Source organism: Calypte anna, chromosome 8, assembly GCF_003957555.1.
Source record: "Calypte anna isolate BGI_N300 chromosome 8, bCalAnn1_v1.p, whole genome shotgun sequence".
NCBI classification, from domain to species: domain Eukaryota; kingdom Metazoa; phylum Chordata; class Aves; order Apodiformes; family Trochilidae; genus Calypte; species Calypte anna.
This window is the reverse complement of record NC_044254.1, coordinates 29,693,238-29,709,918: the sequence shown is the minus strand read 5'-3', so window position 1 is coordinate 29,709,918 and position 16,681 is coordinate 29,693,238. Positions and strand designations below refer to the sequence as shown.

The window sequence follows — 16,681 nt, the reverse complement described above, 5'->3', positions numbered from 1 at the left end:
CTGCCTCTGCTGAGCCTTTGAAAAGCCAAATCTTGAAATCTCTCAAAAACAGAAACTCCCCAACAGGGACACCACGCCGCAGCTGCAGCGCTTCCAGTATCTGGGGAGAGGTGCTCCAGGTATCTCCAAACCCTGAGTTGCACAGACATGCCTGGGGGTGGGTGGGGAGGGATGAACTAGCACTCAGTAGGGTATTCCCTGCTGCGGCGCCGCTCCCGGCACCCTTGAGTTCTGTCCTGGCCGTGCCCATCCTGGTTTCTGTGGCAGGGAACCCAGGGATCTGGGTTTCGACAGCACTGTCCCTTCTTAGACACCACCATGCTCAGCCCCACACAGCTCCTGCTTCCAGCTCCTTCTCTCTCACCAGCTGGGATGAAGAGGAGGAGTAGGAGCCGGATGCTCTCTGACCGTGTCCTGGACTGTGTCTGCCAAAGTCAGGCACTCCAAAACCATTAATCACACTCTCCTCTTTTCCAATCAGGAAACTGCCTTGAAACCCCTGACGTTAAAGTTAAGAAAATATGACTTCTGGGTTTTTTTTGTTGTTGTTGGGTTTTTTTTCCCTCCAGCCCTTAACATTCATATTTTCCAGCATCTCTGTAAATATGTGGGACAGCATCCTCTTTTTTTTTTTTTTTTCCCCTCAGGGCAGGAGGGGTGGAGGAGGAGGAGAAGGAAAAAAAGAGGGGAGAGGAGGAGCTAAAGAAAAGCTGAGATTCTCATGATCCCCAGAGCAGAAGTTTAAGTAAAATGCCACATATCATGAGACATATGATAAAGTCATGAGCTGGCTGCATGGCTATAACCCAGCAGAGCTGTTTGGAAACTGTGTGGGGAGCTCCGTAGTGCCTGGAAGCACATTCTGCCACGGACTTGGACGTTTGGTATATAATGGTTTAAACATTTAATGACTTTTAGTTTAGCTGGCCACATGACTTTATACCTCAATCAAATCTGGGAATGTTTTCAAAAGGACACTGCAAGATGCCTCTGTGTCCTACAGGTTACGCCCTCACTTCCTTCCGGCCCCATCCAATTTCAGACTCTTCATTAGGAACCGCTGAAATGCTTGAGTTGTTGAATAAAACAGAAAAGTTTAAAAAAAAAAAAAAAAGACATCTATTTTAGCCATCTGTTTTTCTCTTCACCTCCATCTTGGAATGCAAGATCGGAATCAACGGGAGGGAAAACCTCGTGCCCGGATAAAACGTTTTACGGCTTTACGGAGAATACAAGATTTCATGGGAAGGCAGAAAGCAGAGCCCACGGTGAGCACCCGGGTGATGCCACTGGCACGTGCAGCACTCAGGCAAGCTGTGGTGTCCCACCACTGCTGTGTGCTGTGGCACCTCATCCTACACTGCTGGGAGAGAGCAGTGCCTGCCAGTCCCAGGGTGGGATGGGTGGGATGGGCGGATGCCTGTCCAACGCCGCCAGGAATGAATGATGCTGGTTTCAGGCAAAACAGCTCTCTTGGGGCAAAACAGCCCAGAAAATGATGATGACTGCCTCGTTGTAAATAGCGAAGGGGAAACGGTAGTTCCGGGCGAAGGCGTAAAAAAGGAGTTTGTTTGGTTTCTCTTGCTCAGCAGGTATAAAACCCAACATCCTCCTCTTCAGTTCAGCGTATCGCCTGCCTCCTTCAGTGCAATTCCAGTGTCAAACGAAGCGATGCAGGAACCTGGTGACACAGGCCAGCTCTCTGGGCAGCCACTCAGAGCAAAGTCCTGCCAGGGAAACCCTCACCCTCCCCACAGCCTCCTGCTTGGGGTTTCCCTCCTTGGCACCTTCCCTCTTGTGAAACAATGGTGGAAATGCAGGGCAGCACCACAGCTTGACGGAACACCAGGGATGCCCACGGGCCAAGCTGGGCACCTAAGGTATGCATGGGACAGCCAAGATCAGAGAATCATGGAATGGTTTGGGTTGGAAGGGACCTTAAAGAGTTCCAAACTGCATGGGCAGTCACACCTCCCACCAGCTCCAAACCCCATCCAAACTGACCTTCAACACTGCCAGGGATGGAGCAGCCACAGCTTCTGGGGACAACCTGGGCCTCTCACAGCAATGAATTTCTCCCTCAGATCTCCTCTCCATTCCACTGCAGCTGGAAACCCTTCCTGCTTGTCCCATCCCTCCATGTCCTTGTCCAAAGTCCCTCCCCAGCTTTCCTGGAGCCCCTTCAGGCACTGGAAGGTGCTCTAAGGTCTCCCCACTGCAGCCTTCTCTTCTCCAGCCTGAGCACCCCCAACTCCCCCTCAGCAGAGCTGCTCCAGCCCTCAAGATCATCTTTGTGGCCTCCTCTCGGCTTGTGCTGGAGACTCCAGACCTGTAGAGAGGCCGAGAGCCTTATTTTTTATTTTTTTTTAGGGCTGAAAGCGGAGGGAGAGGAGCGATGAAGGAGGACAGGGGAGGGCGGTGCCCCCGGGGCTGCTGAGCGGAGCTCCCTGAGGGGAAGAGACGACGGCGGCACCGGCGCTACAGCGCCCCCTAGCGGCCCGCCAAAAGCCGCGGAGTTCGCCTCAGGCAGCGCCTCCGAGAGCCCCGGCACCGAGGAGGGGAAGGCGGCCGCGGTTCCCCGTCCTCCGCCTTCCCCTCCTCGGCTTCCCCGCTGTCCCTAGCCGGTAAGGTAAACGCAACCCGATGTGCTTACTTGTTGGAGGTGCCGTGCAAATTGGTGAGGAGCGTGAAGTTGTTCCTCACGCTTCGCAGGCTTGCCAGCACCTGTGAGGGAGGCAAAAAGCCCGGAACGTTATCCACCTCCTCTCAAAACTTCCCAGTGTTTGTTTGTTGTTTTTTTTTTAATGTCGGTTTGTTTTTAAACTCACCTGGGCGAAAGGTGTGACAATCAGGTCGTCCCCATGCCTAAGGAGAAAAAAAAAACAAAAAACCCGTGTAAATTTACCTCAGGGAATGAGTGTAAGTTTACCTCAGGGAATGAGCGTTTCACAGCAGGGAGGTCCCGTCCTTCCCCCCCACACACACCACGATCATAAAAACATTAACCCGTGCAGCGTTTATTTAACGCCACGTCAAAGTTTTGTTCCAAATGGAAAGGTTTTGGAGGGGATTATCCAAAACAAGCTGACTGAGAGCCTGCTGGGAATGGTAACACCGGGCTATAAAACCCAGGAAATTCAGAAGTTAAGGCAGAACGCTCGCACGGCGGTGGAAAGAAAAACACAACGGTCCAGGGAAAGGTCAGCTTTGAATTTCCTGGCTTTTGTTGATCTCTGTCACAGTCTTGAATGTTATTCAGACTCTGGGTTTTTTTGTCTGGCTGCTTTCATCATGGAAGGTTTGAGCAGAAGCTCTGAGAAAAATACATTGTCACTCTCAATCTTTTTGAGGTATTACACATAGCATATGTGAAAAAGAAAAAACAAACCAATTTGATTTACCTAACAAGTCATGGCAGGCTGCAGGATGCCACTTGCACCTCCAGAGAGGCATCCATCAGCATATTTATTAAATGTTAACTAAAAGAGAGGAGGATGTTCTCTTTCAGGACAATTCTCCTCATGGGTCTCGCTAATATTTAGATTTCAAATCCATGAAAAAAATCTTGCAAAAACTGCATTCATAGCAGTTTAACTGAGCTTTTATGAGCTTTTTTTTTTTTTATTTAAAATAGCTCAATGGTCACTTTAAAATCTTTAACTGTGCCTTTTTAAATAAAAGGCTGCAAATCCAGGGCACTCGTTTAAGCTCCACACTCTGTGTTGTATTGATCCTCTCAAGCTCAACCATCTGTCTGGGCTTGCTGCTGTATTTTCCAACCAGTTCTAGTGAACAACCCATGCCAGAAAACAGGATGGAGAAGAGGAATACTGTAAATATAAGTATGGTCATATTTCTACTTTCCAGGCTCACAGAGTGCTACAATGATGATGTTGATGATGGTGTTGAGCAGGTCCCGAGCATGCAGGGTGAGAGTATAAGGGAGAAAAAAAAAAAGTGCTGAAAAACACCAGGAAAGAAAGGTCTTCTGCTAAATGATGAAGAAAAGGGGAATATTTCAAGGATGGGACAGGGAGAGGGAAGCCATGTCTTGGCAGACCATAAGAGTGACCATCTCGGGCTATGAAACGCGGGTACCACCCAGGAGCACCTCCTCAGAGAGCTCCGAGGATGGGATGCTGTGTAGCTCATGGATGTGAGCAGGATTTATGCTTACTGTTCACTCGGGAGAGAAGAGTTCCTGGACATGGTTTTTGGTGACAAGTCATAGTCGCTGTCGGATCGGTAGAGGAAGGACTCCCTGCGCTGGCTGTGCCCCGGGAACGTCGTGTGCAAGACGAGCCCTGAGGAGGAGCTGGCCTGTGGGTCCAGTGGGCTGCGACCTGGGGAGGGGCCATTTTCCACATCAAAGCTGTGAACAAAACACAAACTGCGTGTCAAGGGGTGTCTGCCAAAAAGAGGTTTTGCCCAGTGCTGCGTTGCTCATGCCGCGGGATTTGCCCAGCACAGGAGATGCAGGGCTACGTTTACCAGAGCCTCTCACTGGTGTATCTGCGTGGTGCTCATGCAGGACTCTCTGCGTTACGATAAAACATCTGCCTCCAAGGCTTCTTCCCTGCCTACATCTGCTCACTCTGGATTTCTCCAGGCTCAGCACAGCTCCTGTTGCTCCCAGCAGGAACACGCAGCCACCCAACGCCGTCCCCAAGCTCAGCAGCTCTCCCCACGCCACCTCCATGGCCTCAGGGTTTGCACAAGGCAGGGGGGGAGTTCAGTTTGCCAAACCTCACTCCAAGCCTTACGAGCATAACAGGGAGTAAAGAAGTCAGGACATGCCACCATCCTCCAGCCAAGACCTGACTCCATCTGCTCTGGAAGCAAACTTTGGAAATCCTGTAAGACTGGTGAGGACTTGGAAGTTGTGTGAGCTGGATGCCCAAGTCTCTTTTCAGCCATAGTTCACACCTTAGACATTCAAGATACTAGTTCAGTGACTTTCAAACAGTTGGGCTGCAAAATGGAGGACTGCTAAAAAATGTTTTTAAAAAGCCCCAAACCTCCTGTCTCCATTTCCATTATACATCCACTTTCTTGCAGTTTCACAACTTGGCTGCTGCAACTTGTGGCTGAAGTCACCCTGGACACTTCAGTGACACCTCTCATAAACCCCAAAAAGAAGCAGGTTGGCCTCCCTTCCTTGGGCATTTGGAGCTGATATAAATACCACATGTGTGACTACATTCCAGCTAAGCCAAGTGAAGTAGGGGCACATTTACTATGAATTAAGTCCCCATTTCTCCCACAGCTCTGCGAAGTGCTTCTCACAGCAAAAATAATAATAAATGAGAAGGGAAAACAAACACCAAACACTGCAGAAGGTCTCAGAGAAAACCACCAACATCCACCACATACAGTTCTTCAAGAAGTAAAATATGCACAGGAACATGCAGTTCATTACTGTAATTAAAGATGCATAAACAGCAGTGCCAAGATCTTCAGATTCTTTGGAAATCCAAAGGCAGGGCAGCAGTACAAGTGCCATGAGTACAGGATTCACTGAAGGAGATTCCTACATCTACCATGCCTCACTACAGCACTCACCTACCCAGCTGTGTAAGTACATCTTGAAACTGCTCATGCCTCAATTAGTACTTTTTTTCTTTTACTCTTTATTTTCTTTTACCAATGAGGGCTTGAGCACACCTTCGTTTGTAGTCACAAAGGTACCAACAAAAGAAACTCAGCTCTGTAAGCAGAGCATCTGCAAAACACAGTTTGCTGATCATTAATCCATACCACTCCAGAAATATAACTCAAAACATTTCTTAACTCAGTTTAACTCAAGACACTGATTACTCAAAACACTTTCTTGCAAAACCTTCAAAATGTAGTTTGCTGACATGAATGGAAATGAGCTGAGCCTGAGGAGCTGGCTGAGCAGAGCTTCTGCTGGATGCCTGAGAATGTACCTGCTGCTTGCTGGGAGACACCAGCAATCAGTTTGGGAGAGAAAGTGAAAGGAGAAGGTTTAAAGGATGTGTGAGAGGCAAAGGGGAGAAGGCAGGGGCCAGGCTGATGTGGGATCTTTTGCAAAGGAGTCAGTTCAGTAAGAGGGGAATTCTCCGACATTCTGGTTTTGCATGGCTCACTGTACCATGGCTTCTGTGCCTTGAGGTAGGTGGAAGATACTCTAATCCCTTCTCTTTCCCTCTTTTAGCAGGAAAAAAAAAAAAAAAGCTCTTTTCTTCTCTTTCCCTCTTTTAGCAGGGAAAAAAACCTCTCTGCTAGCCTAGGCCTATTCTGAGTCTCTCCTACAGAAATTCCCGTGTAAATTCCAGGGATTTTCAATACTTTTGGAGGGTGTGAACACTGCCTGCAGCTGGTAGCACAAGCAGGAGACATCATGCTCTGTGACCAGGCTCAAGGTGAAAGTTAAACCTTGGCAAAGGCAGAGGTCCCCAGGAAACATTTTTTTGCCTGAACCATGCAAGTTGTTCCAGATTTCTCCAGCTCTTGTGGCTCACACTGGGATGAGCTGGAGTTGTTCAGGCAGGGTTAGCGGGGAGCTGACGCCCAGCTCGGAGTCGTGGCTGCTTCCAGCCCCCCAGCTCCTGGCTGCAGGCTGCCCCTGCTGCTGGTGCCAGTGCCTGGGGTGCTGCAGCACTGTGGATCACCCAATTAATCCAACTGGAAAAGTGGTTTTTATTTCTTCCCACAAGTTGAGCTTGAAGCCATGCCGGCCCCCTCATCTGGCTCCCCTTCCCTGGGCTTGATCCAGCACTCAGCCAACCGTGTGCTCAGTCAGTAACTTCACAGGAAATTCCCCTCAAAAAAACCCCCAAACAAGTCAAGGTAACCAGGAATTTGCAGTTAGGTCCACCCAGAGTGTCCTACTTGGTGCTCATGAACAGGCACTCCTGGTGATAAGGCTGGGTGGGTAAGGTCTCTACTGGCATGACCAAAACGGAGGTCTAAGTCTCTTATGTCATGTTTTTTTTACTAATTACAACAAGTTAAACATGGGAAACCCTGTGTGTCCCCTGGATGACACAACATGAGCAGAGTGTGGCCTGAGATATGTAGAGCAAGAGCTGAACCTTGTGTTTTTCAAATCCCTGCTGCACATGAAGTTCACCAGTTGCTCTTGATTTGTACAAAAGCCCATCTGGAATCATGTCCTGATGCAAAAAAACCTCTCCCAGACAAACATTTGCTAAAGTTGGCAGGAACTGCAATTTGATTGCAAAGTTACCCTCTCAAGAGCAGCTCTTTCCACTTAATTTTTTTCACTGGAAGTTAACTGATGAATTATGCTGGAAAATCTTTAACACCAGCATCATGTTCAGAACACTCCACAGACTGTAAGGGTCCTCTCCAAGGTTTGCAGCACCCCACAGTCTATGTGTAAGTGGAAAACAAAGCTGCATTTGTCTACTTAAAAATAAGGACTTTCAACACCTCCAGGGATGGTGCCTCCACCACCTCCCTGGGCAGTCTGTTCCAATGTTTAACCACTCTTTCTGTGAAGAAAGTTTTTCCTAATATCCAACCTGAACCTCCCCTGGTGGAGCTTGGTCCCATTCCTCGTCACTGGTCTCCAGAAAACATGTCTTGCTCTCCAGCCTTGGGAGCTCCAGCACACCAAGCTGACACTGTTCCCTCTCTGCCTCCACACGTTTTATCAGCTTTATCCAGCCAACATTTCCAAGTGTGGGGACAGCTTAGTGCATCTGGAGGCCACCAAGGGCTTCCATGGGCAAAAACCTGACTGACAGATGAAGCCATCTCTCCTGAGGTCGTTCTGTTTCTGCTGTTGGATTCACAGCTGTGCAGTTCATGAGCACTGGGGAGCATCTTCCCAGGGGCTCCTCCAGCAGCCCAGCAGCTGATGAAGAGGGGAATCTGGGGGACACAGGAAGGCACAAACCCAGGTGCCAGCCAAAGGGGACAGCAGACCCACCAAGCAAACCCCAACCTGGGAAGTGAACAGCCCAGGCAGAGGGTGCACAAGTCTCCACTACTGAGCTGTGTAGGAAGCTGCCTGTCCCCTGGCTGTCCCCTGCAGCCAGGCCACAGCCAGAATCCACACCCAGGCTCTCAGAGGGATGAGAGGAAAGGTGGTGGGGGTGGCAGGGAGGTCAGTGCAAGCGACGGGGCAGCCTCAGCTCCGTCTCCTTTGTCCCTTGGCATTTTGTAAAAGCAGGATCTTAGTAAAGTGAAGAGCAAAGAAGGAGACAGCAGGTGGCAGGAGTTAGCTGCAGCTGGCACAGGCAGCTGAGGGGACGCTTGCTCTGCACCTGCGGGAAGACACAATTTCAAACCAGTAAGGAGAAGACAAAATAGGCCACGGCAAGGCAGGAGGAATCCCACTCGAGTGTAAAACACAAGGTTGCATGCCTCATGCTGCAAAAAGAACACTAATAAGAGTAAACCCCAACTGTTCAAATTCTGCAGTTTTACAGCAATCACCACAATTTCTCTACACTAAAACCCCCTGCAGCCCTTCATCACCAGGAGAAAGCCCAGCCAAGCCCTGCAGGCTGATGGACCCTGTTGAGGGACTCACCATCGATGAAGCACCCCTGCCCACCAAACAAGTCCTAAATCAATCCTAAATCAGCCCTGCTCCTCCCCACAGCACAGCAGCACCCTCACATGAAACCACAGCAGCTGCCAAGGTGTCCTGAAAGAAAGTCTTGCTTCCAACTTATCCACACTTCAGCTTCCCAGCTCTTGGATCTATCTCTGCATGGGGGTCTGGGCACAAAACTTTATGGTGGAGTCACAGTAAGGAAGAGGCAGCATCAGGAATGTGTTGTCCCTGGATTAGCACTGCCTGCTGGCAGCCTTGGAACAGGGTAAGATTTGGCATAAAAACTGGGGGGAAAAAAGGATTGTGTCACAATTTTGATGTAATTCAGAGTCATTTGAATAGTCACTGCACATCAAACAGCTACCAGGAGAGCTCTGCAGCTCCACAGCTTGTACTAAAAAGCCAGAGACAGACACCCTTCAGACTATCAAACCAGGCAGGCTTCTGGGGGTTTTGTCTCTGTTCTGAATTTACACTTTTCCCCAGGATGCCAGCACTGACTCCACAAGAGGGCTTCCCAGCTGCTCTGCCTTCCCAAGCCCATTCCTGAGCACATTCCTCCTGCTCTTGTAACTACAGTGCCACCTTCACTGTGGCATCAGAGATGTTTCCAAAATACAGAGTTCCAGCAATCTGGCCAGACTCATTATCAAGATCATTAGAGCTCTTCTTCTCACCAAGACCTTCAGCTGGGTCTTGCACATCATTAGCAGTGAAAAATGCTGTTCCTTACATCTTCAGACCTGCACAGGCACCACTGCTTCTCACTTCCATCTCATCTGGTGCACCTGTTTCCCATTATCTCAACAGCTTGCTGCTTTTTCTAAGCTCTCTCTTACGTGCACAGTTCTGGAAATCACCAGCAGGTAATGAAAGATGAAAGGATGCACTCCAGGAGCTGAGCACACCCCCAGCCCGTGCAGACCTCCTGGGCTCCACCAGGCCTCAGCATTCTAGGCATTCACACTTTTTTTCCTCCTTCTGGCCTCCTCCCACCAAGGGGAACATCATCTTGCTCTCCAGGGCCTCTGGAAAGCGTTCAAACCCCTCTGCTGGGTTTGCCCCTTACGTGGCTTCAAACACCTTTTCATCTCCAGATCCCTAACCATTTGTGCCTCCTGAAATTTGGCCACCAACCCCCCAGCACTCCCTCCCCAGCACTGTGTGTCTCAGCTGCCTGGCACAGAAAACCCAGCAGTGCTTACTTAACTGTAACATAAACTGTCATCTGCTGCTAAACATGCCATTAAGCCTCCCTCTGCAGCACAAAGCAAAAATCTATGTTTATTTGGCTAGGTTATCTCTAAATATAAAGCCCACTCTTCCTCACAGCTCTCTTGTTCATTGGGTAGGATGGAGGCAGAGCAACCAGAACCTCCCACCAGGGCCTGCAGCCACTCTGCCATCCCACAGGATGGGGCCAAGGAATCAGCTTGCCTTATCCTTACAGAGTGCTCTGAATCCCAGGCAGAGCTGCTGGTGCTCCCTTTGCAGCCCAGCCCCATCTTCAGCACCACACAAAGGTAAAAACACCCCCACACAGCCAGAGCCCTCACACCTCTCCAGCCCAAACACACCAGTTAGCTCATGGGCTGCACAAGAGCAAACACCAGCTGGGTACCAGCACTGATGGGTTCTGAAGGATGACCCAAAGTGCTCATTGAGCCCTCCTGACTACAAAGAAGCCACTGTGGTACCTTCTCATCCAGTGTCTGCACCAACAGCTGCCTGAACCTCAGAGCCCTGCACATCAGGTCCTTGAGCTGCTCCTTCTCCTTGCTGGCATTCACTCACCAGCACTGCTGAAAGCCATCAGGCCCTGGAGCCACCATGTGTGCCTCAGGCTGCAGCCTCACCTTCTGCCCAAACATCCCCAGGAGGTGGTTGGAGAAGTATAGAAAGAAGGTAAAAAGGAGTTCAGATTTCCTTCTAGCACGGAGGGTTCCCAGAAATCTAATCCTTTTCATGTTTACTGCAGATAAGTAGCTTGACGTTATCCCGTAACAAGCTAACATCATGTGGTTGTTTAAGTCCCCTGGAGAAGAAATCCTGAATTCTATAAACCAATTGTTATTTTTCCAAATGAACATCCCAGGCTGCATTATCATCTTGCTACGGTTCATTGCCACCAAACTCTGGAAAACACAAGGTGTAGCCAAACACCACACACCCTCCCTATTTTTACTTTCAGAACTGGTAATTACAGCTGGGTGTGAGCATGGTCGCTCTGAGCCCAGGCAGCAAAGCCATTTCCTGAGGGCTTTTTTCTTTTTCCTCCTGAAAATATTCTACCTAGCAGCCAAGGGAGTAGCTGCTTCTTTCCCCCACTGCTGCTGCCCAGACCAAGGTAGTAAGGAGGTAGCAAGGAGGTATTACCCCTCACACAGCTCTTCTCTTTGCCTTGCCTGCTGGTGCAGGTGGCAAGGGACAGCAGGGTGCTCCTCAGCAGACACTTGCAGGATTTTGGCTCTGCAAACAATGCTGTTCTGCAGCACAAGTGTTTACATTCGAACTCCAGGACAGTATTTATCCTGGGCTGGCCTGGCTGCTTTGCTCTGTTCAGTGTCACTTTTACAGCCAGGTTTCAGCACTCTTAACATTTTACAGACTCTCCCACTACGCAAGACATGACCTCCCTGGAGGGGGGCTGCCCGTGGTGGCCTGATCAGCCTTCTGGTGGGGTTCCAGGACACCTTGCAGCACAGACAAGCCCCATCCCCTCCCCAGAACCAGGTTGGAGGGTTGGTAATTCCACCCAGCAAGTGGGTAAACAGGGTCCAGCCTCCCCCTGTCCCTACCAGGGTATTCCTGGTAACAAGAGGGAAATTACAGCCATATATTGCATCTTTTATAAGGTCCCTCTTATACCTATTAAGTGTAAACCACACTTAACACTCCTCCCAAAGCATCCAGTGCACTAATGGCAAACACAAGCCAGCAGCACAAGCCCCAGAGGGCCCCTACAGCCAATGATCTCTGCTTCCAGTACAGAGGAAAATGTTCCTGTATCTGTATGGAACTGGAGCATCAGGTGGCTGCCAGCCAGAGTCATGGCTTATTTCATCCTGACCTTAAAAAGAAGATGGCCTGGCAAGGTTCCAGGAGGCACTTCTGCCTTTTCAAACAGCTCAGGGCAGGCTGCTTTGCTCTGCCCTAACTCTGCCGGCTCTGCAAAGCCACCACCTACAAATCAAATCAGTTCTGATCCACTGTCAAACAGACTGGAGACAGGAATCAAGAGACAACAATTTGTAACAAGTTACAGAGACCACAGATGTTTTTTCCACTTTCCCTGGTTAATCTGAACGGGGAGGACAGGCAGCCTTTAAGGCAGAAGATTCTACAGATTCTCTGCACCAAGGTATTACACTACTCTCAGCCCAGCTCCAACACCCAACAATCACCAGTGGATGTGGGGAAAGCTGCTGCACTGAGAAATGCACCCAGCCTTTACACTTGATTCATAAAGCAGTTATTAGAGCTGGGGTTTGGATTTATTTCCATAACTGGTATCTGTTTTTCCAGCCAGCAAAAAGACAATGAAATATCCTAAGATGGTACTCAGATGATTAAACCCTCTGGAGTCTCAGCTCTTCCCAAAATAATTCATCTTGCTTCACATCCTTCAGATGTGCCTGTATCGACAGGAAAAGACCCCACACATCACAAACAGCAAAGTGTCCCTGATGTGATTTCAAGGACAATCTTTTTTATAGCCCTGCCTGATCATTTCAGGCCCAGCAGAAGCTGAACACAGAAGTGGCCTCATCCAAATCACCAACATCTGCCAGCTGGTACTGCTTGAGGACAAAAACATGAAGGATGGAAAAATCTAGCCCCGTGGCAGAAAGGCACATGTTTACCCTGCCTGAAGAGCTCTGGCACTGGTACCAAACGGTACCACCCCCTGCCAGGGCACTGCAGTGACCCAGGACACCCATGCCCTGGGGTTAAGACAACTGAGCTGGAGCTGTCTCCCCACCCACCACCACGGTGCTGCTGTCACCACTGCAGCTCAGCCAACGCAGAGAAATGCCTCACAGGTATGGATACAAACTGCAGCTCCCTGCTCTGGTCAGTCACAGCTGCAGCCATCACCGAGTTTCTCCTTTGCTTTATTGCCAGTAAAATTTCTGGGTCTTGATGGTAAAGCCAGGGGGGGCTCAGCTCACACACCCTGAGATGAAACACCCACCCAGAGATGATGCTTCCCCATGAGCAGCAGGGGCAGAGGACAGAGAGGGAGAGGAGAACTTCAAGGTAAAGGAAAATGCTGGTGCAAGAACAAGTGGGTAGAAACTGGACACGGATAAATCAAGGCTGGAAATCAGAGGAAAATATTTTTCTTTTTTTCTTTTTTTTTTTTGCCTTGAGAGCAGCCAGATCACTGAACAGCTTTCCTGTAGGAGTGATGGGGGTAAACACCAACTTGATGTTATTACTGGTGGGATTAACAGCATAATTGACTACAACATTGCAGGATGGAGCCTGGTGCTGTAGGAGGCTTGGCCCACCAGTGGCATTCAGGCTCTGCCCCCAAGGGACACGGGGGGAACCCTCACCCAGGCTCAGCTGGAGGGAGAAGCACATTTACTTAGGGGATGTTTGAAAACACAAGAGGGAAAGGAGGGTGGACTTTAAAGCACAGATTTCTATTTTCTGCTACTAAATGACATACTCTGAAACTGGCTTTAACAATTCTGGACAGCAAACTGGATTTAGCAGAGGAAAAAACTTCTACAATGTGGAGAGAAGATAGAAACAGGGAGCAGCAAGAGCAAAACCTGCTAGAGGAGTGACTATGGGCTCAAAAAGCCAGGCAGGGCAAAAGTTTTGCAGTGTGTTTCATGCAGTTTGTGCCAAATGGTGAGCTCATACTGTCAAAACAAGGCCCCAGATTTTCCAGGTGTGGCAGAGCTCAGGATGTCAGTCCTTGTGGGCCTGCCAGCTTTGACAGCAAAACACTCCAGGAAGGAGGCAAACATTGTTACCCATTACTTCCCATATCCGTTATCTGGGCTTGGCTTTTCTTTTCCCCTTTAACCTTTTTAGCATCCTTACAGCCTGCAGCTCCATCCCAACCAAGTCTTCCAAGCCCTGCTGCATGCCTGCACAAGCCAGCCCCACTGCAGGTGTCCAGCTGGACACAGTTCTCATCCCAGCTCTCCCCAAGAAGGTGCAGGGATCTCAGCCCCCTTCCTGGCTCCCAGCTTGCTGCTTCTTCTACAGGCAGTTTCACAACCATCTTGTGACTCCTCTGAGCATGCTTGTGCTTGCAAGAGTTTGTGTTTTCTTACAGCCAAATGAGCTCCTTGCTCAAGTCCTACCCCAGATCCTCATCTTGCTGTGAAGCCCTTCAGAAAATCTCCTCCACTGGCTCCTCACCCACGGCATCTCAACCAGCTCCTCCGTGCTGAGTCTCTAAAAACCTCTTGGGAAGGAATTAAATTCTCTGGTGTGAAAGCAGATAGTGTCCTGTTGGCACCCAAAATACCATTTTAATAACACTGTTATTATTTTCTCTAGACCTGCAGATCTTCCCAAGACCTGCTTCAGGGCTCATTTTCATCTTCTTTTAATTAGTGATCCCTTAGAAGCTCTGTTTTATGTTGAAAATCACTTGCTGGAAATGACTATCTTGGAGTCACTTAACTCCAAATCACGGAGCTGTGCTGCTCAGAAGAGAGAGATGTGGGAGCACAGAGCAAAACCCACTGCAGCCCCCAACTAGGAATATATTAAATGCAGCTATAAGTCATCAAGCCCATGAATAGCAACCAACACAGCCACAAACACTCCAGAAATTAGGAAAAAATACTCACAGAGAATTGGCTCCATTTAACAATGCAGGAGGTGAAAGTTTTCAGTGTGAATAAGCAGGGATGTGTAGGCATGGCACAAAATCATTATATCTGACTGCACTTCAAGCCCCACGTCAGCACAGCACAAGCTCCATTCTCCAGCTAACAGAATTTAGACATCCCCAGTATTTTGTTGTATGGGTAAAGGTTTGTTCTGAGCTAATGAAGAGTGAGAGGGCACAGGCAAACAGCATCCAAAACGGGGCCATTTAAATCAAAGCAAAACAATTGAGAAAATATGTGAAAACCTCCAGTGGGGCAAAACCTGAAGACAGTATGTACAGAGATGTCTTACTGGAGAAAAGGAACGTTTGGTTTCCCTGATGAAACCCAAGAGAGGAAACACCTGAAACTAGTGATGAGCTGCTGGAAGCCCCAGGGGGGTCTGCCTGGGTGGCTCTGGGGCAGCAGGCAGGACAGGCAGGGCACCAGGACAGGCAGGACACAAGGACAGGCAGGGCACCAGGACAGGCAGGGCAAGCAGGGCTGCAGCAGTGGGTCTGGCATCATGCTGGGACCCTGAGCAGACCCCCCTGCCCGCAGCAGCACCTCTGGCAAAGGCTGAGCCCCGGGGTCCCTGCTTGATAGAGGTAAGGATGTGAAGAGGGAACGGGGAGGGTTTAACCCTTCCTCTGCTTGCAGAAAAGCTCCGTGTGCTAGATCACTGCTAACCAGATTATTTCAGTTGGAAAGATGGATTAAAAATCAGCCTGTTCAAGATCACATTAAATCCCAGCAGGAAACTGGAAGGAGATTTAGCACCAGCCCACTCCCTCCCACCCCTGTTTCGGAAACTTTCCCTCTTGTTTTCTCTGCTTTTGCTGAACTCCAGCTGAAACCTCTCTCTCTCCTTCAAGCTCTGAGCTTTCAGGTTAGGAAACCTTTCTGCAAATGTGTTGATGTCTTTGGAACTGGACAGTGTCCAGGAAACCCATCAGTGCCGGGGCCAGCAGAACCGCGTGCTCCCTGTCTGCCAGTCCCCGGGAGTGGCTGGAAAAGATCAAGATTAGGGAGCCAGGGTGGGAGGCAAACAAAGGGTATTCCCTTTATACCACTCAGCCAGAAGAAAATGTGACAGACTGAATTAATAACCTGGCGTCAGCCAGCAGAACATCTGACTGGAGGGGGGAACACAAAATGCCAGGCAGATATCGAGGGCTTGATGGCAAGTCATGTGAAGAGCAAACAAGATAGCTGGGTGGCACGAGGTGCAACCAGGGAACAAACCCTCATGTCAAGCCCTTTCTGTGCTCAGGGGAGTCAGCCCTACATGGTTGGTGATTTTTGCTTGCTGCTGCCAAGGTGCTGCTTTAATTGGGCAAGGGAGACTGGGCAATGTGTTAGATAACAGAGAGGAGAGGAAAATGGCATGGGCCAGGCTGAGAAGCCACACAGACATCACTTTGTTTAAGTGCAGGGATTTATGAGCAGGAGGAACAAACACATCATGTTCATTATGGCTTTTGGCTGTACTGTTTTAAGAAATGTTCTTCAGGACTCCAACCTACCAATGCAGCCTCCTGCTGACCAGCCTCACAGAGAAACCAGATTCTGCCCAAATTTATCCTCCCAGGCCCAAACCAGTCTCAAGTCATCAAACCCAGAATTAACACCCACTCCCAAAGAATTTCTTTGGGTGAAGTAGAAGCAAAAAGCCACAGACCACTGAGACAGCCCAAGAACATAACCATGGATGGGCTGGTGGATCTCAGCCCTGCTGGGACTCCCCTGGACCCAGGGGTGCTGCCTGCACTGCTCTGACCTGTGGGGTGAGGGCTGATGGAGCCAAGTCAGCTCTGAAACCTACCAGGTGCCTCCTGGACATCAAAAGTTGTCCCATCTCCTAAGCTCCACACAGACCCTCAAGCAGATCTGTGATGTAGAAAATGTGAGGAAGCATAACTAGGTTGCTCACTGACTTGAATTTAATGGATGACTTCATCAGAGCAGTAACTTCCTTGCAATGCTCCTTCCCAGACTCTTGTAGCAGCTCCACAATCATCCGAAAAGCATCTTTAGTACTTGAACCTCTTCCCAGCATAAGGAGGGTTCAATAGCAGCATTCAAGCCTAGAGTAGCTGGGCTGGCTGCACTCTGTCTCCACAAGAAATTCTTGCTGCAGCCTAAGAAAGAAAAATCACTTAGCACAAATAAGGTCTTTTTTTAAAACCCCTGATTAAATAGATATTCACACGCTGGAGCACAATGGCTTTGATGGAGCCATTGCAACCTCTTGCATAAATCCTCATTCATGCCCAGGAGAGCT

The 16,681-nt window shown here is 49.4% G+C and overlaps 1 protein-coding gene across 3 annotated transcripts in view; it reads right to left on the bottom strand.

Moving 5' to 3' along the window:
- The window catches only part of PDE4B (phosphodiesterase 4B), a 186,765-nt gene that overhangs the window by 54,789 nt on the left and 115,295 nt on the right, over window positions 1–16,681 (bottom strand). For all 3 annotated transcript variants that reach the window (XM_030455458.1, XM_030455461.1, XM_030455460.1), the window contains 3 exons: window positions 4,178–4,372; window positions 2,829–2,865; window positions 2,654–2,724 (listed from right to left, as the gene is read on the bottom strand). In XM_030455458.1, coding sequence (XP_030311318.1) covers window positions 2,654–2,724; window positions 2,829–2,865; window positions 4,178–4,372 — 303 coding nt within the window. The remainder of the gene's footprint in view (window positions 1–2,653; window positions 2,725–2,828; window positions 2,866–4,177; window positions 4,373–16,681) is intronic.